Here is a 25,911-nt window from a genome sequence, read left to right on the forward strand (position 1 = left end):
AATCATTCATCTAGTAATAATTTAATTAAGCATATTATTTAATTCTCATGCAAAGGCCTTCATGCCAGCACTTGTCAAATTTTGGATACATCAAACTTCCCCTACCTTTTCCAGTGCATGGTATACGTGTTCAGAGATGATCATTGGAATATCTACAGTAGAACAGGCTTTCCTAAATTCATACTGTTGGTCAGAAAGAAGTTTAGTGGTTACAAGATGGTGGACTAGCATTTTAGCAAAGAAAGAAAAAGAAAATAAAGCTATAATTGAGTGGGTCAGTTCTTTCACCAGAATTCTTGAATATTGGTACCACAGAGACAATTTTCCAGCCATCAGGGAAGTAAGATTCATTAAGGCATTTGTTGTAGAGTTTGAAGAGAACTAGGGCCAAATCAACTGTGGTAAGAAGCAAGAAAGAGAAGTCTTACCGTGGGGGCTCAGCGAGTGAGTTCAGGCGAAGAAAAGGAAGAACAAACATGGCGGCCAGCATTTTTATTTTGTCCGTTCTCGCATAATCTCGTGTGTGCGTGAAGATGGAACCTATAAAACGATGTTCATTTCTGGGTGCTGGGAGATGATTCCCGATCAGCCAGGAGAGAAGGCAACGAGAGAGAAGAGACAGAGGACTGTAGCGATAATCTTACTTGAACATTCCGGTTGTGTATTTGAGGTGACCCCCCCCCTCCCCCATTTTACATCAAGCTATTTTGGCAATGGCCAACGCAGGCTTAAGCAACATGATTAAGCCTTTTAATGCCGACGGTGATGTGGTGGCGTGGCTTAAAAAAGTGGACCTTGTAGCAAGGATTCAGAAGCTGGATGATGTGGCCGCAGTAATACCACTGTTTCTGGAAGGGGACGCACTGGCCCTCTATTTGGAGCTCAGCGAGCGGGAACAGGGTGACGCAGACGCCATCAAGGGTCGACTGATCGAAGCTTTCGCAGAGGGGCCTTTCGAGGCCTTTAATAAGTTGAAAGAGAAGAGGTGGACTGGTGAATCTGTGGATGTCTATGCGAATGAGATAAGGAGATTGGTTGAGTTGTCGGGCATTAGGGGACATGCCACGAATCACGTAGTCAAGATGACTTTTGTTACCAGGTTCCCGGAAGAAATATCGAAAAGGTTGCAGCAGGTACCGGGAGTGGAGATGCTGGATGTGAGTGAGCTGCTTAGAACTGCAAAAATCTTGGTGAGCACCCAGCCCACGGAGCCTGGAGGAACGACAGCAACGGTACAGCAGGATGTGGGCAGGAATCTGCCAAACCTGGGGATCGCATGCTTCGAATGCGGGGGACCACACATGAGAAGATACTGCAGGAAGTTCTTACAATGGACAGTGTGTTACAAATGCAATTGAAGAGGCCATTTAGCGGTAAAATGCACAAGTTCGGGAAACTGGCGAGGGGAGGCCAACGCGCCAGCGGCCGCCCCGATTCGAGAATAGAGGCGCACCCGCAGCAGATGCCCAAACAGAAGATTGCGGTGGAAGGATGGGAAGTTATGGCCCTGATTGACACTGGCTGCACCACTACCATGGTGCACACTACCCTGGTCGGAAGATGGAAAGGGAAGGGTGAAGTAGTGGCATTCGATGGGTCGCGAGTGAAGTGTCGAGGGAGGAAGACCGTCACTATTGATATTGCTGAACGTCGGATGAGGGTCTATGCAATTGTCACTGATCGCCTGGTGCCTGGCGTCGAAGCCATCATTGGAATGGATGTTATATGCCGCCTTGGAGGTGTTACCATCACATGTGACAATGTGAGGTTCGGACTAGCTGAGTGCGCGGTGACGGAGAACGCCCCCAGAGGGATCAACAAGGCCGGGGAGGAAAGAAAATTGTCGATCAAAGATCAGGACTTCCAAGCCGAATTCGACGGAGAGCAGTGGACGGTGGAGTGGGCATGGAAACATCAAGCGCCATCGCTGACAAACAGGGTGGTGTGCTACACAAATTCGCTCAGAGGAGGGGCAAGAAAGGAGTTTGAGCAGGAAGTCGATCGATGGATTGAGGAGGGGATACTGATGTCTTGGACGGATGATGTGGAGTCGGGCATTTTGCTGTTGATGGCCATTCTGCAAACAACTAAAGGGAAAGTAAGACCGGTCCTGGATTTCCAAGAGCTGAACGGCCATGTTAAGTGCCATACGGGAGGTGACACCGTAGATGTGTGCAGTGAGACCATTAGGGAATGGAGGCAGATGAATGGCACATCTACGTTGGTAGATCTAAAATCTGCCTATTTGCAACTCCATGTTGCCAAGAAGCTCTGGAAATATCAGTTAGTCAAGTACAAAGGCAAAACCTACTGCCTTACACGAGTAGGGTTCGGGTTAAATTCGGCACCCAAGATTATGTCAACTATCCTCAGGAAGATTCTGGAGACAATGGGAAAGAGAGATGGGGTAGTGAGCTCATACATAGACGACATTCTGGTGAATGAAACTGTGGTAACTGCCAAGGAGGTGGTGGCTCATTTGAAGAGGTTCGGGTTGGTCGCCAAAGAGCCGGAAAAATTAGACGGAGGGGCTGCTTTGGGTCTAAAACTGAAACGAGGTGCATCAGGCAGCCTAGAGTTTCGCAGGGGAAACGAGATCCCACAACTGAAGCAGGAGCTCAACAGACGTGAACTTTTTTCCATATGCGGAAAGTTGATCGGACATTACCCCATTGCTAGCTGGCTTAGACCAGCATGCAGCTACATAAAGAGACACGCCGAAGGACGAGGTTGGAATGATAAGGTGGGAGAAAGAACGGTCGCCATGATGGAAGAGCTCCTGAAAGAAGCAGAACGGCAAGACCCAGTCCGGGGAAGATGGAACATACCGCGAACATTGGATGGAGTCGTGTGGTGTGATGCGAGCAGCATTGCAACAGGGGTCGTTTTGGAAATTGGAGGAGTAGTTGCAGAAGATGCAGCCTGGTTGAGGAAAAAGAATGACGTCAGCCACATCAATGTGGTGGAATTAGACGCAACAATAAAAGGAGTCAATCTGGCTTTGAAATGGGGACTACATATGTTGTTGCTGCATCGGATCTAGATGATGTTGGCGTGCGAGAACTGCGCAATTTGCACCATATGGGGGTAGAGAGGACTTGGTACTTAGTGAAAAAAGTCGACCCGAGGATCACCAAGGAGCAGATGAGGCAAGTGGTCAGGACATGTAACAGATGTCAGTCGATTGATCCTGCTCCAAGCACGCATGAAGCTGGCCAATTGGAGGTGAGTGGGACCTGGGAGAGACTGGCATGCGATGTCACCCATTACAGGGGTGGACTTTACCTGACCATGATTGACTGTGGGCCCGGGCGATTTGCCCTATGGAAGAAGCTACGTGGAGGAACAGGCAATGAAATAGCGGCAATCCTTGATGAGGTGTTTTTGGAGCGAGGCCCCGTGGAAGAGTTGTTAACCGACAACGGGACTGCGTTCAAGTCAGTAGCAGTGACAGAAGTACTGAAGAAATGGAAGATCCAACAATTTTTCAGAGCTGCCTACAGACCTAGTGGCAACGGGATCGTAGAGAGAAACCACCGCACCATAAAGGCAGTTGCGGAAAGAGGAGGCACCTCACCTGAGCAAGCCGTCTTCTGGTATAACATGTTGCCTAAACTGGGACAAGTACCAGAGACGGTCCCGCAACTGTCAATGTTTGCATATTCCTGGAGACATCCCAGGGTGGAGCCGGCAAGCCGAGAAGTAGAGGCCACAGGGACAATTAAACTCGGGGCTGCACCACACAATGGAGTAGAGGTCGCGTGACTGGGAGGAACACTAGTAACAACATTGTGGTGGGAGGAGTCCCGAGGCACATTCTCGACGTCAGACCAGTTGAGGGCGAAGCAGTGGAGGGGAGTGTGCAGCCACAGGAGGAGGACGAGACACCTCAGAGGCCAAGTAGAGAGAGGCGACCGCCACAGTGGATGAGAGACTATGAAATGTGATCTTGAGATCAGGGAGGTATGTGGTTAGAAGCAAGAAAGAGAAGTCTTACCGTGTGGGCTCAGCGAGTGAGTTCAGGCGAAGAAAAGGAAGAACAAACATGGCGGCCAGCATTTTTATTTCGTCCGTTCTTGCATAATCTCGTGTGTGCGTGAAGATGGAACCTATAAAACGATGTTCATTTCTGGGTGCTGGGAGATGATTCCCGATCAGCCAGGAGAGAAGGCAACGAGAGAGAAGAGACAGAGGACTGTAGCGATAATCTTATTTGAACATTCCGGTTGTGTATTTGAGGTGAACCCCCCCCCTCCTCCATTTTACATCACATGCATGTTTTCTTAGTATAGTAGGGAGAAAATCAGGTCCATACAGGTGCAACCAGATCAGGTTGTCTGAAGATGGCTCCCTGACTCAAATGCACCTACATCAACACATTTTTTTTTTAACTCTTTGCTCAACTAAATCATGTTTTGCAAAGCCCAAAACAAAAACAACAGCCCCCTGCCTCTCTTTTTTCTTTTTCCACCTCCACTTACCTACTAGCTACTTAAAACACACCAATCAAGAATATTATAAACCCTTTCCCTTGCAGAGCTAAATCATGTTTTGCAGAGCCAGGAATAAAAATAGCATAATCCACTACAAGTCTTTACCTTTATCTTCACCTTATCCTATAAAATCAATAAATCATAACCCATGAATAAAGGAAGATGTAAACAACTTGAAGTATAAAACTTTTTTTTTTTTTGCCCTGTCAGTAAGAGCATCAGAATAAGCCGACTACCTCTCTGCAGAGGGTAAAAATCCCTCAATAGGGCAACCAATTAACCATGGGTTGCTACCCGTAATGCTTTAGGATGTGAGCCTGGTGATTAACCTGACCTAGATCTGGGCGCATAGAAGTCTAGGCACCGCAACACATCACTTCGACTCTTACTTTGGCTAGATGGGTGGTTGGAGAGGCAAACCAAGTAAAAGCTGGAAGATGGTGGCAAGAGTCAATCAATTGGAAGGACAAGAACTCAACACTGTATTTTTGATGATATAATGGACATGAAATAGAAAGTGCTTGAGAACTCCGTACCAAAAGAGTATATCCTCCACATAATCCCGTGAATGGGTTTCCACCTTACTATGTTGGTAGGGAGCGTTGTTGATAAAAAGTAAACCCCAAAATACATGGCTGAAAAAAACAAATACTTCTCCTCAAAACCCTTAAAAGAAACTATTCTAATGACTGATCTAGAGGGGTCAGAGTTATTAGAGTAGTTTCTCAGATGATGAAAAAAGATCCAAAACTAGGAAAACTATACCATCTATATGCAAAGGAAACTTCCCAAGATTCATAGTTATTGAGTTAATAGAAAAGAAAAGATTGGAGAGTTCTCACCTTTTCAATTAGAAAAGATATTATCAGCAAAAAGCAAGCCAAAAACAATTTAAAAAATAAGACGGAAATTTGCTAGTTGGAGGAACTAATTTTAAAGATGCCCAATCTCTACTTAAACTGTAGAATTTTCATAAAAGACTAAACACTTCAAAAGGAGTAATTTGAAGCTATGAGGTATCATTAGCAACAGAGGAAGAATTAAAAACCGAATTGAAAAAACAAGGAGTGTGTGGGGTATATGGTTAGAAAAGAAGAAAAAAAAAAAAAAAAGAAACGTACCGAGCGTATCTGCATCACTCTTTGGGAAAGAAGGAAAGGATGGCCAGCGCATTTGTATACGCGAAGGGCATCTTGGGAAGGCAGAGCATGATGGGAGAAGCTATTATTTTTTTCCTGTCTCTTTCTTTTTTTTTTTCTAGATAGGAGGATATAAAAGAAATTCCCTGGGGGAGCAGAGAGAAAAGAGTCGTGAACATCTTCTCTTGAAAAGAATCAGGTGTGGTCGATTGGAAAAGAAGAGGGCAGAAACGTGCTGTTGTCGAGAGAGTGACTCACTCCTTCCCGAACCCCCAGAACCGAATCCTGATTATAACCCTAGAAGCTATTTCGGCAAGTCAAGCAGGTTAACATGGCTGACTGGAGACTCTCAACTCAAATGTTGAGACGCTTCACTGGGGAGGGTGACCTAATTAAATGGCTGGAAAAATTAAAGATGGTGGCAAGATTGCAAAAAATCAAAGACGTAGTCACCCTACTACTGTTCTACTTAGAGGGGGAAGCCCTCACTATTTACCAGCAGATGCGCGATGAAGATAAGGGAGACCTTGCCTCAGTGGAGCAAAGACTGAAATTGGCTTTCGCCGAGAGTCCATTTGAAGCACTCGGCTAGCTTGCAAGTTTGAGGTGGACAGGCGAGTCTGTTGACGTCTTTGCTGCAAAGATCAGGAGACTGGTAGGATCGGCTGCTTACGTGGGGAGGAGTCTGGAGATGACGGTAAAGCTATACCTAGTGAATGGCTTCCCACAAGAAATCTCCGCGAACATACAGAGAATCACTGAGATCAATATGATGGAAGTGGACGGTCTCTTGGTCCACACCAGAGTCCTAGTCAAGAATGTCAAGGGCTCAATCGTGGCTGCAGCTGTAAGTGGAAATAAGTGCATGAGGCCCCACTTGAATGACGAGAGACAGGCAGTGAGGCGACAGGAGGGGAAGCCTGCTATTAAGTGCTTCCGGTGCCAGGGTCCTCACTTGCTAAAGGACTGCAAAGAGCCGAGAACGGGGGTCATCTGCTACCGATGTGGATGAGTGGGGCACATTAGCTGCTATTGCGTTGCTGCACGGGACCAGGGAAACGAGTGAAGAGGAGCGATTGCGCCAGTGGTTCCCCCTTCTATGTGGAAATGGCGCACAACGAAGCGTTGCCTCAATTACCGGTAGTAGTCAATGGGAAGAGAGCCATGCCCCTTGTTGACTCAGGCTGCACCACAACGTTAGTAACGAAGAATGTCGCTAGATCATGGAGCGGAACCAGGAGTATTAAGACTGTGGATGGCAGGAAGGTGAAATGCTTGGGAGAGACAACAGTAGAAGTACTGGTGCAAGGTGTGCCTATTGGACTACGAGCCCTGGTGTTGGATCGTCTGGTTGGTGATGTTGATGTGGTTTTAGGTGTAAGTGTGATCAACCAACTGGGGGCACTACGTTGAGAGGGGGCCAAGTAACTTTTGGACGCCTCAGCGCAGTAGGAATGGCAGGAGTGGAAGGTGATAGAAATATCAGAACACAAAAACCAGAGGCTTGCTGCATCAAGGACGAGGATTTCCTGGCAAGGTTCGATGGTGAGAGATGGACGGTGGAATGGAAATGGATCTCCGGGCCTCAGGAACTACGAAACAAAGTAAGCTGCTATGAGAAAACACTGCGAGGAGAAATAAGAAAAGGATTCGGGGAATAAGTGGAGAGATGGATAGAGGAGGGAATTCTGAAACCGTGGACAGGGGAAGAAAAAGGAGTGCTACCATTACTGGCGGTTGTTCAACCCACAAAGAATAAAGTTAGACCAGTACTGGATTTCAGAGAATTAAACAGATACGTAGCCTGCCACACTGGAAAGGGGATTGATGTATGCAAAGAGGTGATGAGGAAGTGCAGGAGAATGAAGCAGGCCACTAAGATTGTCGACCTGAAGTTGGCTTATCTCCAGATCCATGTAGATGAAAAACTTTGGAAACATCAATTGGTCCAGTATAAGGGGAAGTTGTATTGCCTGACGAGGTTAGGCTTTGGGCTGAGCTCAGCCTCCAAAATTATGACTGCCGTGCTGAAGACGGTGCTGAGTCAAGACTGTACAGTGGACAAGGCCACTAGTTCGTACATTGATGACATTCTCGTGGAGGAAGCAGAGGTGACAGCAGAGAAGGTGAGACGCCATGTTGCGAGGTATGGGTTGACTGCAAAACCGGCAGAGTCCCTGGATGGAGGAGCGGTGTTGGGGTTGAAACTATGCCAAGATGGCAAAGGAAGCCTTGTCTTTAGACGAGGGAATGCAATACCCGAAATCGGAATCGTCCTGACAAAACAAGAACTCTTCTCGGTCTGCGGGAGACTGGTGGGACACTATCCAATCGCCGGCTGGCTCAGGATAGCGTGCAGCTTTATTAAACGACAAACAGACATTGATGGCTGGAAGAGCCGTGTGACGAAGGAGGTCACGAACATGCTACAGGAAATCATCGCGAGAGTGATGAAAGAAGACCCAGTAAAGGAGGAATGATACGTCAGTGGCAGAGACGCGGGGGTGATTTGGTGTGATGCCAGCAGTCTGGTTTTGGGTGTCGTATTAGAGATGGGAGACGTAACTGTGGAAGATGCGGCGTGGTTAAGGAAGAAAAACGACTATTCCCATATCAACGTAGCCGAACTGGAGGCCACTATGAAAAGAATCAATCTAGCCCTGAAGTGGGGATTGAAAACAATTGAAATCAAATCCGATTCGGCAACGGTAGTTTCATGGATCAGGTCAGCAGCGACTGGCGATAAGAGAGTTAGGACTAGAGGTGCTGCAGAAATGCTGATCAAGGCTTGGAGCACTTGCAGATTTGATAACGGAATTCCAGTTAAAGTTATTCCCATCAGAAAAGAACAAGGCAGATTCGATGACACGGGTAAAGAAGGCCTGGCTGCAAGAGAGAAAGGAGGTTTCCTCAGTATGCTGTGCAGGAGAGGAAGTTAAAAAGTTACACGAAATGCACCACTTTGGTCGAGAATGGACGTTATTCCTGGCAAGAGAGGTTTACCCGGAAACCACTGAGAAGAAGGTCAGGGAGGCAGTGGAGCACTGTCAGGAGTGCCAATCGATAGACCCCGAACCATCCAGACATGAAGCAGGAGAGTTACACATTGCAGAGGACTGGAAGCGATTGGCCATTGATGTGACCCATTATCGCCATAAGCTGTATCTGTCGATGGCCGACTGTGAACCGGGGAAGTTTGCTATATGGAGAGAGAGCAGGGCAGAAGCTGCATGGCCAATCGGAGGGGTCATCGAAGAAATATTTTTGGAAAGAGGGCCGGTTGAGGAACTGCTAATGGACAATGGCCCCGCTTTCCGATCAGAAGCCTTTAAATTTTTTAGGGCAGCGTATCGGCCAAGTGGCAATGGGATAGTGGAGAGAAATCATCGCACCATCAAGGCTGCTATGGAAAAAAGCAACATTTCACCCATGGAGGCGGTGTTTTGGTACAAAATCTCACCGAAAACCTGAGATGAGACAACTGTGCCTCATAGAGCCATCTTTGCATATAAGTGGCAGCATCTGTGCAACAAAACGGTAGGAATTGAGGGTGAAGAAGCTACCATTAAAGTGGGTGAGGAGGTGTGGGTAAAGCCCCCCAATGCAAAATGTACCACTCGCTGGGGGAGGGGTGTTGTAACGGGAACCCAGTCAAAGGACAACGTAATGGTGAATGGCGTTCCCCGGCATATCCTAGACCTGCGTCGTGTAACCCTGCCGGTGCGTAGTGATGGCAGTGAAGAGGAGGAAGTCGATATCCACCAAGAAGCTAACGATGCACCCCAATTCGACTTAGCCCCACATTGTGTTCTTTACAACTGGACGAAAATGTCTGTAGTGAACCTTAAAACGTCAACCCCCAAGTAGTTGTCCCCCAGAGGCCTCAACGTGAGAGGAGGAGGCCTGCTTGGATGAAGTATTATGAAGTGTCTTATTGATCTCAAAGATCAGGGGGCGTGTTGAGTATATGGTTAGAAAAGAAGAAAAAAAAAAGAAAGAAACGTACCGGGCGTATCTGCATCGCTCTTTGGGAAAGAAGAAGGAAAGGATGGCCAGCGCATTTGTGTACGCGAAGGGCATCTTGGGAAGGCAGAGCATGATGGGAGAAGCTATTATTTTTTTCCTGTCTCTTCCTTTTATTTCTAGATAGGAGGATATAAAAGCAGGGAAAAATTCCCTGGGGCAGCAGAGAAAAGAGTCGTGAACATCTTCTCTTGAAAAGAATTTTGTATTGCTGACGTTCGGATTGTGCCATGTGACATTGGTGGCGAGAGGCCAGGTGTGGTCGATTGGAAAAGAAGAGGGCAGAAACGTGCTGTTGTCGAGAGAGTGACTCACTCCTTCCCGAACCCCAGAACCGAATCCTGATTATAACTCACATCCATATCAACATAAAAAGACACAATAAAATAATAACATAAAAAGACACAATAACTACAACTTTTACTACACCAACAATACCCAAATAAATCAAGATTGGCTATGTAAAAGTAGATCAATACATTCCATCTCCGTTGAGGTGTTTCAACTGTCAAAAATATGGACATCATAAAGAAGTTTGTAAAGGAAAAAGAATATGTAAAAAATGCGGCAACAGAGAGCCAGACCACACCAAAGGATGCATAAATGAGGTGAAATGCACTGACTGCAGAGAAGATTATTCGGTCTTCTCTAAAATATGTAAAACATATAAAAAAAGAAAAAGATATAATGGAAGCAAAGTACAAAAACACAACTTTGCCAGAAGCCAGAAAAATAGTTGATATGTACTTGAAAAACAACATATATGCTGAGATGACAAGAAAGACAATTAAACCAACATAATGAATACATGAACAGCATAAGGAACTGATAAACAAACTAATTATGTTAAACATTAAAGCCAGAATTTCAAAATAGCCTAAAAGAAAAATACTCAAATCTGGATTTGAAAAACAATAGAAATAACAAATCCAAACAAAGAAAGTAAGATTCCATCTACAACCGAAACATTAAAAAAATACCATAGAAACAAAAAAAAGACAACAAAAAAACAATCGTCAGAAACTAATAAATATATAAGCAATGATAAAATAACAAATAAAGAACTCCCCAGAAAAGAAAATCAAATAATAGACACTCAAAACAGATTCCAAATACTAAAAAAAATCCAAACAAAAAAAAGAAAAACATTTCATCAAAGACACAAACTCTGACAAAAGATAAACCCTCTACATCTAAAGAGATGGAAATAGAAAGAAAATTAAATAACCTCATGGATAGAAATAAAATAAAAAAAAAACAACAAATCATGCATGGAATAAAATCTGATTATAATGAACTTCTTATATTTATTTCACTCTTCAACCCAGTCATTGTCTGTTTACAAGAAACCTTCCTACAAAACAATAACAATTTCAAAACACCAAACTATGAACAATACAACTATTTCCATAACACAGGCCTTCATACTAATGGAGGCACCTCAATTCTTGTAAGGAATGACATACCTCAAAGTAAGTTCTCTGTCAAAACAAATCTCCAAGCAATTACAACTCAAGTCATATTACACAAAACAATCACAATCTGATCAATATACCCCCCCTCATAAACCAATAAATAAAAATGAACTAGAAAATTTTATAAAACAACTACCTTCACCATTCATCCTCCTAAGAGACTTTAACTGGCACAGTACGCTATGGGGATGTAAAGTCACAAACTCCAAAGGAAATAAAATTGAACAACTAATTAACAAAAATAACTTGTGCCTTCTCAATCAAAAAAATCCCACATACTTAAATCCAACAAATGGATCAACTAGTGCCATTGATCTTGTGCCATCTATCAAGCTTCTTGGATTACACATGGAGCACTTACAAAGAACCATGTGGAAGTGATCACTTCCCTATTATAATCAATTACAATAATTCCATCCAAAACCACATACCCAGATGGAATACAAACAAAGCCAACTGGGCCACATTCAAAGAATTCACTATAATTAACAGAACATCAAATCACTATAATTAACAGAACACCAAATCCAAACAATGGAAGAATTCACCGAAGTACTCGTAACAATAGCCAAAAAATGCATACCCAAAAATTCTTTCAGGAAAAACAAACAAGCCATAGTTCAATCCAGAATGTAAAACGGCTATCATATAGAAAGGCAGCCTTAAGAAAATTTAAAAAAACAACCAATAATCTACAACTTAACAGAATACAAATACCAAATAGCTAAACTAAAAAAAACAATTGAAAAATGCAAAAGAATCTGTTGGCAACAATTTCTTAATAAAAGCAACACCGCCACTAATCCCCAAACCATCTGGAAAATGATTAGGAAAATATCTGCAAAATATATCCTAACCCAATCAAACATCTCTTCACAAAAAAACAGAAAATAACCGAAAAAAAGATATTGCCGACATACAACACTACAATAAACAATTTCAAATACTTAAGAAACATGAAGAAAAGTACAAAATAGACTTAAACAAAAAAAATAAGCACCTTACATTGCTTTTCACTCAATGAACTAGAAATCGCCATAGAAAAATCCCACAACGTGGCTGTAGGACCAGATGAAGTGCACTACAGCTTCCTTAAACAAATTCCACCCAAATCATGGAAACAAGCAACAGTAATACCGATACACAAATTGGGAAAAGATAAATCAAACCCAGAAAACTAGAGACCAATAGCGCTCATAAGCTGCCTATGCAAATATTTAAAAGAATAATTACTTGCCATCTTATATGGTATTTAGATAACAACAAAATAATTTTAAAAACTGTGGAAACCAAAAAAATCAAGGATGTATAGACCACATCACTAATCTTGAAAATTATATCAGAGCTTTCATTAATAAGGAACATGTAATATCTGTTTTTTTTTTTGATCTTGAGAAAGCATACGAAACTATTTGAAAATATGGTATCATAAAAGATCTCCACAACATTGGACTAAGAGCAGACTACCTGAATTCATAAAAAACTTCCTAACAGACAGATCCTTCCAGGTTCGCATGGACTCTACTTTATGAGACCTGCAGAATCAAGGCTGCATATTGTCAACAACTCTCTTCAACATCAAAATTAACAATATTATAAAAAAAACTCTCTCCTGATATACATAGCTCCTTATATGTAGATGACTGCTCACTCAGCTACAGATCAAAATACATTCACACTGTCGAAAGATAATTGCACCACAACATAAATAAAATAAATAAATGGGCAACAAGAAATGGTTTCAAAGTTTCCAAAACTGAAACCAAAATTATCCATTTCTGTAACCAATACAAACTCCACCTTGACCCAACCTTACAGATTGAAGGTGAAAAAATTCCATTTGTAAATGAACACAGGCACCTATGGATATAAGTTTAAGTAAATATGAAAAGAAACATAGCCATCCAATAACTTACCATGATGATCTCAATCAAAGAAAAGTATTCAAGCCACACACACACATCTATACAGATGGGGCTAAACAAAATAACACAACAATGTAGTAATACTGAACAAATCAACCAAAAAAACAAACAAACCTCCCAAAAGCTCTCAATGCTCTAATTCTAGCCTCCAATAAAAAAGAATCCAAATTTATAATCATTTCAGACTCCCAATCTACTTTAAAAGCTATCAAAAATAAAAAGATGGGCAACCCCTAATCATAAAATTACTTCACAAATTGATGGAAACAGTCAAAAAGAAATTATTTTCTACTGGATACGGAGTCATTCTGGTATCAAAGGTAATGAATTAGCAGATTTAACTGCAAAAACTGCCATAGATCTCCCAATTGATGCAAATTTTAAAATCCCATACCAATACATACACAACGGAGAAATGGCTAATTTACTGGAATGAATATTCTAACAACAGACTTCACAAAATAATGCAAAAAATAAAAAACAAAAACAAAATATGAAACTAAACAGAAAAGAAGAAATCACACTAACAAGAATAAAAATAGGCCATACACATTTAACCCACTTGTATCTCCTAAAAAAAAAAAAAAAGAAAGGCAACCCATCTGTATATCTTGTCAAACACAACTCACAATAAAACACAAACTAATTGAATGCACTGATTTTCTAACAAGGAATTATTTCTACAAAGAAAAAATATTAAGGATTTATTTGATACAAAGAATCCCCACATCATACTTTCATACCTCAAAAAAATTAGTCTTTATAAAATTTTTTTTAAAAAGGACTTTCTCATACAACAGCTAGAGCAGGAGGCAAAGTCTCCCTGAACCTACAGACACTCGACATAAAATATAATAAGTTGACATGCTATATACCCAACAAAACAAACAAACAAACCATAAACCTTGGAGGTGTTTTATGATATCACAGACATTTTTAGATCATAATGTGAGTTCTATTTGCATTAGGAAACTTGGGAGGGAGTGGTTTGTGGTGTCTAAGGTAGAGTTAGAGGTAAATCATCGAGCAAGCAGATCAGTCTTCTCAGTCACCGTGCAAGTGACATCATGATTGTTGGATAGTCGAGAAATTCTTGATAGCCCATTATTCAATACACTATTATAAATTTTCTCGAAACCACTAGTCATTTTTGTATATCTTCTTGACTGTTGATATTTCACTCTTATAATGTCTAGTTTTATAAATTTTTGCCTATTTGACTTATGGCAGCTGTATTAGCGGAACACTTTTAGATTTTCCACAATGGCAGCTTCACAGGTTAAGGTGAAGCGGTCTCATTTTGCTGTAAGCCACTTGTCACCAATAACAGTTAAAGTAAATAAAGAATTGTTTTTATAAAGTGCAGTGAGTTGGTTGTTATTAAAAAATATACATCTGTAAGCATTTAGGAAAAAGTACAACTGAAAATTATACATACATTTAATACAACAGACTATCATTTGGTACCCTTATATAAACCGACTATATAACAGTAGGAGATATCCAGCCTTATCAAAGCAATTGGAAAGGACTGAGGTGTGTAGGTTAGTTTCACTTTTACTGCAAGGATATTCAGGGAGCTTAAGTCCTTGTACATCTGTGAAGACAAGCCTCAAAGGAGGAGGCAAATTGGTTTTGTTTAAGTGGATATCTTGTCTTTTGCTTGGAGTGTCATTTCATTGTCGTAGTTTTAGCATAGAGTGGGCTGGGTAAATTTTTTGTTTGTTTGATGCCAGTATGCACACATAAGTAGACCATTAGTTGAGTCTTTATGGGGTTGTGACTTTGAGAAAGCCCACCAGAACTAAGTGCAGAGTTCCTTACCACGTGTGACATGGAGCTACAGTTATCCTGATATTATATAACTGATGATAGAGCACTCTTTGTGCTAATTATGAGTTAGGTTAAAACTTTGTGCTGGATAATTTCTGTAAATCTGATTACTAAAAAAAATTGAAAAAAATTTTTTTAAATTAAAAAATAGCCTTCTCTATTTTTCAGGTCGGTAATGATGGTTATGGTGTCGAATATGTGAATCATTTTAAGAAACACTCAATTAATATAGGTAAGATATGTTATCAATTTTACTTTAGCCAACTCATGCCAAACATTAAAGCTTGCTCTTGTCAATGGAGTGCTGCGGTGTCTGATGTAATAGATAGTTTAGAATGATAAAAATGAGATCCTAATGAGTAAACAACAAACAAATTGACATTGCTGTTATAGTTTACAATGTCAACTATTTTGTTGTTTGATAAAATACAAAATTTAAAGTGACCTAAAAGATGAATGAGTTAGGATAATCAAACCTATAAAAATGGAGAAATAGTTGTATTAGGTAATCATATACCATATGATTCAAGAGAAATCATATCATTATTTTATACTTGAAGATATTAATGTTGACCTCAGTAATTTACTTGGTTTTCAAGCTATACACACACTACTGGCACATATAGTTTCTCTATGTCTCATTCTTTTTCACAGACTGTCATGCTCCCTATTCGTCTCAGATCATAAGTATCAAGTCTTACTTCTTGATCTATTCCTGACTTCCTAAAGCTTGTATGACAAAAGATAGAAGTATAAAACTTTTAGACTTGACTAATTTTTTAATAAGAAATCAAAAAAAAAATTGATTTCTTTATTATATTGGAAGACTTTGTTGAGTGATCCAACTTTTAGCACTAAAAAAAGAGATTGACATAAAATTGTCCTTGGCAGATTTCTAAGTTTTGATGCAAATCCCTTATATTTTTTTGAAATTATCAATTAATTTGTAAACAATTTAAAAAGATTTTTTAATACTAAATTATTAATGTGTAAAAATAAAAAATGTAATGGAAGATTTTTCTATCAATGTAGGTTTAATTTGGTTATAAACTTTTCTTATGGCCAATTTATAAGAAATATATCATATTCTTCCATTACTCAGTTGAAGAATTCGGCAAGATCCTTTTATGACATTATAAGGAATGACATCATACATAAAAATAGATCATAGACGACCTATGACCTAAATTTATGGAGTCAGTTATCAAATAAAGAACAGGAACCACAATGAATGATAGGTTTTTCAAAATAAAAGCCAGACAAAATTCTTCTAAACATGAAAAGTTAACATAAAATAGTAAATATTTATTAAGAAAGCAAAAGTATAGGAGGGAAAAAAATGAAAAGTTGTAAGGAGAAAAAAGAAAATAAAATTGTTAAGGGACAGGAAAAATAAAATGAAAGGATAGGGAAAGGAAAAAGAAAATGAAAGGATAAATGAAAGGAAAAAGAAAAAAGGATCGGGAAAGAAGAAAAGTGAAAGGATAAGGACAGGAAAAGGAAACTCACAGGATAAGAGGAGGGAAAAGAAAATAGGATAGAAAGTGAAAGGATAGGAAAAGAAAGTGAAAGAATAGAGTGAGGAAAAAAGTGAAAGGATAAAGAGTATAAAAAATATCAAATTATAGAAAGAGGAAAAAGGAGGTGAAAGGATAGGAAGAAGAAAAAGGAGGTGAAAGGGTAAGGAGAGGAAACAGAAAGTGAAAGGATAGGAAAAGAAAAAAGAAAATAAAAAGGATTGGAGAGGAAAAAAAAAATGAAAAAGATAGGAAGAGAAAAAGGAAAATGAAAAAGATAGGCAGAGGAAAAAAGAAAGTGAAAAAGATAGTGTTATGTTCACATGGTAACAAATAAAAATATGAACAATACAAAATGTGATTTTAGGAAATTGACACTTTCCTTTATTTACAACAATAACAAAACAAACGAAAAAGGTTTGTACACAAATATTTACAACAATAACAAAACAAACGAAAAAGGTTTGTACACAAATATTTACAACAATAACAAAACAAACGAAAAAGGTTTGTACACAAATATTTACAACAATAACAAAACAAACGAAAAAGGTTTGTACACAAATATTTACAACAATAACAAAACAAACGAAAAAGGTTTGTACACAAATATTTACAACAATAACAAAACAAACGAAAAAGGTTTGTACACAAAAGATACACTTGTTTAGGACTACTACTATCAAAACTGAAAAATAATGACAGCTTGGAGGAACACAGGTAAAAAAAACGGGACGTGGAAAAGAAGGTTACAAGGGAGAAGGAAATGTAGTCAAAATTAAGAACAGCCAGCAGGCGAAACTTTGAGTGGCTACTTACTATATTAATAACGAAATTCAATGATATTCAGAGTCCCTTTTTTTTTGTTTTTATTTTAAATGTTTGGTCAATAAAATCATTAGTCCAGTAGCTTTTCTGCTGACCGATGAGGTGATGCATTTTCTTTTTGATTTATTCAGTTGGGCTTATCCACGAATCGGGTTCAAGCTGATAATTGATCTTTTCCCTTTCCACACCTATTTATATGGCACCACAACCCATTCTAGATCATTCTAAAACTTCTATGACTATACTCTGGCTTTTAAGCTATTTTGTGAATGGAAACTTTTGAGATTTGATTATTAGGACTGCTTAGAATTCTTTAGCACACATTTTTAATTGTTTCATTGATTTTTTTTAAATTTTTTATTTTATAGAAATGCTCCCTCATAATACCTCCCCCCCTTTAAAGTAAAAGTTTTGAAATTATAGTGAAAAAACTTTTAAAGACACAAACCATCTAAAATTAATTATTGTCTCTTTCCTTTTTACTTTTTTTTTTTATATCCTAGATAAGTCATCTGTAATGACATTGTTCTTTCCTTTTACAATAAGATCATATTCTTGTAGGAGGGGACTCCATCTTGTTAGTCTTTGATTTTTGTTCATCATTTTTTGAAGGAAAGATAATGGATTTTGGTTGGTATAGACCAGAACAGGAGAAACAGTAACATTTAGATAAAAGTCAAAATGTTGTGGAGTTGAAAAAATCGCCAAACATTCTTTTTTAATGGTAGAATAATTCTTCTGGTATCTGTTCAATTTTTTTGAGAAATATCCAATGGCTCTACCATACCTTCATCATCTTCTTGGATTAAAACAACACCCATTCCAACATCACTGACATTGGTACTCTTGCATAATTTGACCCAGATTCTCATGATTTCCTGTCAAGCCCGGATCAGGCAAGACCGGCAATCATCGGTGACAGCCGAGTGATGTAACAGTCACAGGCTAAGGAAAAAAAGCAAAACAAAACGAAAAAAAAAAAAAATCAACTGAAAATTTTCAAATAATAAAAAGAAACATCACTTGCATGGTGGTCGAAGAGAGCCATTTGCCACCACACCGAAGATCTAATTTTTAGCTAAGTACATTTTTTGTATTTTCTTTGCACACTTTATCTTATTTTATATTTTATTCTATCCTCTTTTTAAACCAAACAAATCTAACCCTTTTATTTTATTTTATTTTATTTATTTATTTATTTTTTTTATTTTTTTAATTTTTTTTTTTTTCGATGTAATTTTATCTTATCTCTCAGACATCTTGACCATTCTTGATTCACTTATTTTAAAAACAATTTCCTGACTAATTTCTTTTTTACCATGTCACATCGACGTAGTAATGCGGAGGGGGAATCCCTATTTAGATGACAGAAGAACTTTTTTCCTTTTTTATGCATAATCTACTCTCATTGAAATAGATTAATTTAAATATGAAGTCGACCGCTTGACATATAAACACCCGAATTATTAACTGTGCCTAAAAATGAGTCGTAGGCGAAAAAAAGACGCACGGACTTTCTTTACTGGTAAATATCTCAGACAAGAAATTGTCTTGATTTCAGATTGCCTATTTGCTTCTATATTTCTTTTCAGCCTAATTGCCCAGTTTTTAATTTAATTCATGCCTGGCCAAGTTACTGTTGTAAAATCTAAATGTGACGAAGTTCAGGATCTATTCAAAATATATAAGCAGAATATTGGTTTTCTTTCCTTTCCTTCCCCTTAAAGAAGGGAAAGCTCTCACTAATGACCACAAATGTACGGTGTGCCCCCACTACTCCAATGACCTGGCATAGTAAAGTTAGAATTTCCTTAGCGTCACTTGCATGGTGGTCGAAGAGAGCCATTTGCCACCACACCGAAGATCTAATTTTTAGCTAAGTAAATTTTTTGTATTTTCTTTGCACACTTTATCTTATTTTATATTTTATTCTATCCTCTTTTTAAACCAAACAAATCTAACCCTTTTATTTTATTTTATTTTATTTATTTATTTATTTTTTTTTTTTCGATGTAATTTTATCTTATCTCTCAGACATCTTGACCATTCTTGATTCACTTATTTTAAAAACAATTTCCTGACTAATTTCTTTTTTACCAGGTCACATCGACGTAGTAATGCGGAGGGGGAATCCTTATTTAGCTTATTTAGATGACAGAAGAACTTTATTTAAGTACAATACTTAATAGTAACAGCCATGGTAAGGTGCAAAAAAAAAGTGCCACCTAATTTAACTTTCACTATTCGTTACCTAAATATGCAGTATCTTAGCTGTGATACTAGAGCTATTCTTCCTGAGTGGATGCTATGCTCCGTGCGTTACTTTAATGTCTTCCTATAAATACAAAATACGGAATTCCGATCCGCCATGAACTAGTTCTTGAAACTGGAACAAACACCTAACTGCTAGCTACGAAATCCCAATATACATTTTACCTCCAAGACGATTACCTCTGTCTAGCCTGCATGTGCAAAAAAAAAAAAAAAAAACCTTACCTGCCACTCTAAATCCTAATGTAGATCTGTTTCTTGTAAATTAATAACCCCTATCCCTTGAAGGCTAACAATCCAATCTGCTCCTTCCCACCAAACCGCCACTTAACTCCTACATTTCACTCCGTTTTGTACTGGAATCTTTAACTTCCAGCCCCTGACTCTCACATGCTAACTGCTTAGTCATCACTAAACATCTATACAATTCTACCCTCTAGACATGCATTGGAGTTCATTCCTATTCCAGTTGGTATTAAACAGCCAAAGTATGTACTCGGAAGCAAAGCACACCGCACTGCATTACACAACTGTCTCCTCTTAGATAGCTTTGCAACGCTAATATGAAACTGAACCAATACTCCTTGCTATGCTAAATGTCCATAACTTTTACTTGAAAGCTGAAAACATCTTCTCTCAATAATAGAAACTCACCTTGTACCTCCAACTTTATTCGCACCTACTAAAACCAGCCCATATATCTATTTACCAAATTACACATGACTCAAAACTTACTGTTTTACCCGTACTATATTGCACTCGCATCTCATGCCCTGCTATCATCTAAAATATAGTTTTGGCACAACTCGTAGTTCAATTCTTAACACCTACTCACACTTTAATATTATACTAGACCCAAGCTCACATGGATAAAAAAAAAAATAAATAAATAAATAAATAAAAATAAAAAAGGAAAAAATAATAAAAAATATATATAAACAAAAGTGAAAGCCTCAAACCACATTATCTCCTAACAAGCCTCCTTACAATCATAGTTGCTTACACTGCATGAGCTCTACTCAAACCCTTTATCCAGTAACAATGAAATAACAATATCCCTAATCCACTTTGAGGAGTGTAACTATTTAGCAGATATAACCTCTACAAACTAACCCAATAACATTAACTAACCACGCGGGGTCGCAGAAATACCTGGATTAGAACCCAGGCGCGGAGCAAACCCTCTCAGTGGTGACGGACCCAGTAGATCTTTCCAGATCATCCGTCTAGGAGAAGGAAAACTCTGAAACTAAACCAAAGAGGAGGGAGGCCTCTTCAGTCTTGGATGACAACCTTCCTAGAGCTGGTGACTCAAACAAATTACCGGTTTGCAATACCTAAATTGCTTAAGGAGTAGATAGGTCCTGCCTATCGCCCGGCTTCCATACTCCTTCTTTGCCTATTAGTCAGGCGCAGAGATACTATCACAGTGATTCGACAGAAACACCCATTGGTAGATCTTGTTTCTTGTCTAGGGCAATGAACGCCGTTTCTCCACTCCCGACACACCCCACCCCTAAAGCTGGGCACTTGAGAATGCTTGAGTACCACAATTAGATTGGGTTGACCTTCCTCGGATGGGTTGAGGGTACCGGATTGACAGTTACTGGCTGCTGTATCCGACTGGTAGTACAGGAGCCCTAACTCTTTGGTAGCGCTTAGAGCGGCTGCTCCATCAACAGTTGAATAATATCGGGATGTTTGCAGTGCCATGGCGCACATGGAAAGGGACCCTGCACTCATCCCCGGTGGGCTTTCCTGAGGCCACAGTCCTAGTTGATGGAGGGTCAGCTGATGGTCTACTTGTGATGCATGTGTGATATTCTGCATAACCTCCTGTTCGGCTTCCCCTAACCCAACTGAAACTCGTTAAAAAACATGATGACAGTACAATCTAAAAATAAGCTTAAACCAGGCTTAGGGTCAAACAAATCCAACTTGCCTCCTCCCTTGAGGCTTGCATTCACAAATATCCGTGGGCTTAGAACTAATTTAGCTGATGTTGAAGCATTTCTCCTAACAAATACCCCGGATATCTTAGCACTAAGTGAGACTAACCTACACTCCTCCATCCCCTCTAACTACTTTAACATGCCTGGATATCTCCCACTCTGCCGTAAGGACTCTGACAGACATATGCACGGACTTGGAGTTTACATTCGTAATACCCTTCCCTTGACTAGAGAAACAAACCTAGAAACGGATGATCAAGCCTTTATGTGCTTTAGACTAATCATGCAACACAACATTAGCTACTTTTACTTTCTCTACCGCTCTCCCTCGACCCAAGACTGCACCATAATAAACAACGTATCTGACAGCATAGACACAGCACTCTCCTTCGACACTAGCGCCCAAGTACATGTATTTGGTGACTTTAATGTCCATCACAAAAACTGGCTTGGATTCTCTACTTATACAGATGCAGCAGGCAGCGCAACTCATAGCTTCTCTGTATCTCACTCCCTATCGCAAATTGTTACTTTTCCAACCCGCTTCCCTGATCTGGAAGAACAACACGCATCACTATTAGATCTGTTTTTGACCACAGTTCCTGATGATTGTGTAACGAAAGCCGACAGCCCACTTGGGAACGCTGATCATGCGGTAATAATGGTTGAAATCGCCCTAAACTCTAGACCCAAAACTGAAGAGCCAGTGCTCAAAACAACGAGATATTATAAAAAGGCTGACTGGGAAGCTATCAGAGATCTTATCAGAGACGCCCCATGGGGAAATATTTTTTCTCTTCCTGCTGAACAGTGTGCAACTGAGACCACTGAATGGTTCAAAACTGCAATCAAAGCGCATGTTCCCATGCGGAAATTCTATAGCAAGCCCCACTCTCCCCAATGGTTTACTTCGACTTGCGCAACTGTCATTGCTCAAAGGCAGCATGCATTCCGCAGGTTTAACCGACATAAGTCCAGTTCAAACAGACAAAAGTACATAGAAGCTAGAAGTAACGTTAAGAAAGAAATAGCGACAGCTAAGAGGGAATTTACGGAAACCACTAAAAAACGCATCGAAGCACAAAAATTAGGAACTCGTGACTTCTGGAAAATCTACAACAGTGTAGTAAATAATGGGCAATCAACAATTCCCCCACTAACCAACAATCACGAGGTTCTTTGCTCAGCAACCGAGAAGGCTAACATGCTTGCCAGTCGGTTTGCCTCCAACTCTACACTGGACCCTCTAAACCACCCCCTACCTCAATTTCCTATGCGGACAGACGCCACGCTAGACGATCTGGAAATCACCCCTGCTCAGGTGCATGCTATCATAAAAAACCTTGACACTTCCAAAGCATGTGGACCCGACCTCATCCCAGCTGTGCTATTAAAAAAGTGCTCAGCCGAAGTAGCTCCAGTTCTCTCCAAACTCTACAACAAATGCCTTAATGAATCTTGCTTTCCGAGTTGTTGGAAAACTGCTTCTGTGGTACCAGTATTCAAGAATTCTGGCGAAAGAACTGACCCATTAAATTATCGCCCTATTAGTCTCCTCCCACTTTTTGCCAAAATATTTGAGACCTTAATTAACCATGCTCTAGTCCAGCACCTTACAGATGCTAAACTTCTGACCGACCATCAATATGGATTTAGACAAGCCCGTTCCACGGCAGACATCCTCACTGTAATCTCTGAACGCATATACCATTCACTGGACAAAGCGGGAGAGGGCAGAGCGGTAGCTCTAGATATATCTAAGGCTTTTGACAGGGTATGGCATGAGGGTCTCCTCAGGAAGATTAGATCTTACGGTATCACTGGTAGAATACTTAACATAATTAAATCCTTCTTAGATAAGAGAAAAATCCAGGTTGTCCTCGACGGTCGTACGTCTAAACAATATAATATAAATGCGGGAGTGCCCCAGGGATCTGTCCTTGGTCCTCTGCTGTTCCTGATATTCATAAATGACCTCCCCGACAAAATTGCCTCTGAGATGGGTATATATGCTGATGACACCACACTATAGCAGGCACGACAGGAAAACAAATGAACATATATCTAAAGTAATGGCAGAAACACTAGAGGATGACCTCAAATCAGAAGTGGAATGGGGACAAAAATGGATGGTAACGTTCAATGCCACCAAGACAAAACTGGTTTCATTCAATAATTACAAGAAATCTTCTCTACCACCTATAGCAATGGCCAACAACTCTTTAGCTGAGAGTACGTCTTTCAAGCTCCTTGGCCTAACGTTCACAGAAACATGAGCTGGAACAATTACATCGAGGGCATTGCCAGGGCCGCTGCGAGGAGGGTGGGCTCTCTCTACCGTGCTAGAAAACTTCTAACACCCGAAAGTATCCTGTACCTCTATAAGGCCACTATTCGCCCATGTATGGAGTATTGCTGTCATATTAAGGCCGGTGCATCGGCTACTAGTCTCTCGCTCCTTGACAGGGTTCAAAAGAGAGTCGCAAATCTGATAGGCCCTAAACTGGCATCAAAACTTCAGCCTCTGTCCCATCGTCGAAACGTTGCATCCCTCTGCCTGTTCTACAAGTATTATAATGGTGAATGCTCTGAAGAACTGCAAGCACTTGTGCCCCCACGATGTGAACACCCTCGACAGACCCGAAAAGCTGCAAAATCCCACCCCCACACTGTAGAGATCCCTAGATGTAAAAGATCTTTCTACTCCAGTAGTTTCTTCCCCAGAACTGCTAGACTTTGGAATTCCATTCCAGGTCACTGCTTCCCCAACTGTACTGACATGCATAAGTTCAAGTGCAACGTGAACCAACATCTCGCTGCCCTAATCCCTACATAGTACCCCAGTAGATGTTTCCCCTGATAGTAGCCCCCTACATTAAAGTGGCAATGTGCCTTGTTTGGGGTGAAAATGTAATAAAAAAAACAAAAAAAAACATACTTTTAAAAAAACAAATATGTTTATTTAATTTATTGTAGTATTTTTTTTTTTATAATTATCAACAAGTTTTTTTTTTTTAAATTTATCTGCAAAAAAAAGGTTGATTGCTGGTTAGGTGTAAGTACAATTTTTTGTTTAATTTTATTTTTATTTTTTTGCAACAAGTTTGCAACAAGTTTTTTTAATTTTTTAAAAAATTTATTTGCAAAAAAAGGTTGTTTACCCATATAATTATTAGGTGTAAGTACAATGTTTTGTTTAATTATTGGTATTATTTTTTTTTTTTTATCAAAAATATTGATTTTCTTTTTTTTAAACGGATTTTATTTGCTGGCGGAAGAACTTTCTGGAGAGCAGGATATTTCCTTAGAAATCTTTTGCTTCGTTCGACTGTTGATCGGCCATCAACAACAAAGAGAGAGGTGATGGGGCAGAGGAAATCGGAGGAAGCTCTCCAACCGAGTAGCTTTCGGAAATAGGATTTATGATGGAAACAAAAGGATCATTTCCACATTTTTGTCTCCACATAAATTCTAGTAAATATGTATTCAGAATCTCCCGGTTGGTCCCACATTCTTGCTTGTTACGCTGTTTCGCTTCCTTCCACATCCTATCGATATGATTCATGGTTGCCTTCGTCGTAGGGTCTACAAAGTGAATACTATGATTCACAGTGGAACCCTTCTCCTCCAACTTTGTTATAGGCCTTCCAACAGTCGGAAACGACTGTTGTACCCGGCAGAATATATTTTTTTATTATTGGAAGGAGGGTTTCGGCGTTTCGATTTGGGACGGTGACCAAAAAACCCTCCTTGTCGGTGATATCATAGCCACCGAAGACCCAGAGCGGTTCGAGGATTCTCCCAACGTTATGTTTCCTCCAGTTGAATAAGGATTTGTCTATTTCTACAGTGTGCCCTGGCCCTCCTATCTGCCGGTGATTCCTCAGGAAATACTCCTGACAAATTTCCCGCAGAAAGTTCTTCCAATCCATGTACATGTGTTCGGATATAACACCGCATTCTCTCTTAATATTTTTTAGTGTCGCCATTTTGAAGGCCCATAAATAGATGATTTTCACTTTAGTTGCAATATCCAAATTGCAACGTGCAGAAAACGATCCTGTGCGCAATGCCACCCACTGTCTACACTGATCACTGGTTGTACCACCACCAGGAGAAGCCATCCTTTATGCAATTTCTTTTTTAGTAAACATTTATGATTACATTTCTTTGGGAAAGCAATTTCTTTTCCTGACAAAAGGAAATTGTCTGCATCGGCGTTTCCATTTGTTTCTCAATCATGCACAGATTTATTTCCATGGCTGTCATTTTTTTCAGTAGTTACTTTCTTCCAATTCGATTGTCATCTGCTTACAGTTACAAACTAAAGTCGGATTAGCGTTTCAACATTTGAACAACGCTCGGCGGACGCCAATGATTGCCAGTCTCGCCCGATCCGGGCTTGACGGGAAATCACAAGGATCTGGGTCAAATTATGCAAGAGTACCCCAACAT

General features: G+C 39.9%; 1 protein-coding gene across 4 annotated transcripts in view; it reads left to right on the plus strand.

The window, feature by feature from the left end:
- The window catches only part of LOC145256387 (ribokinase-like), a 212,233-nt gene that overhangs the window by 122,021 nt on the left and 64,301 nt on the right, over positions 1–25,911 (plus strand). For all 4 annotated transcript variants that reach the window (XM_080115236.1, XM_080115235.1, XM_080115234.1 and 1 more), the window contains exon 3: positions 15,057–15,120. In XM_080115236.1, coding sequence (XP_079971362.1) covers positions 15,057–15,120 — 64 coding nt within the window. The remainder of the gene's footprint in view (positions 1–15,056; positions 15,121–25,911) is intronic.

Source organism: Euprymna scolopes, chromosome 32 (genome assembly GCF_053919585.1).
Source record: "Euprymna scolopes isolate OS-2025 chromosome 32, ASM5391958v1, whole genome shotgun sequence".
Taxonomy (NCBI): Eukaryota; Metazoa; Mollusca; class Cephalopoda; order Sepiida; family Sepiolidae; genus Euprymna; species Euprymna scolopes.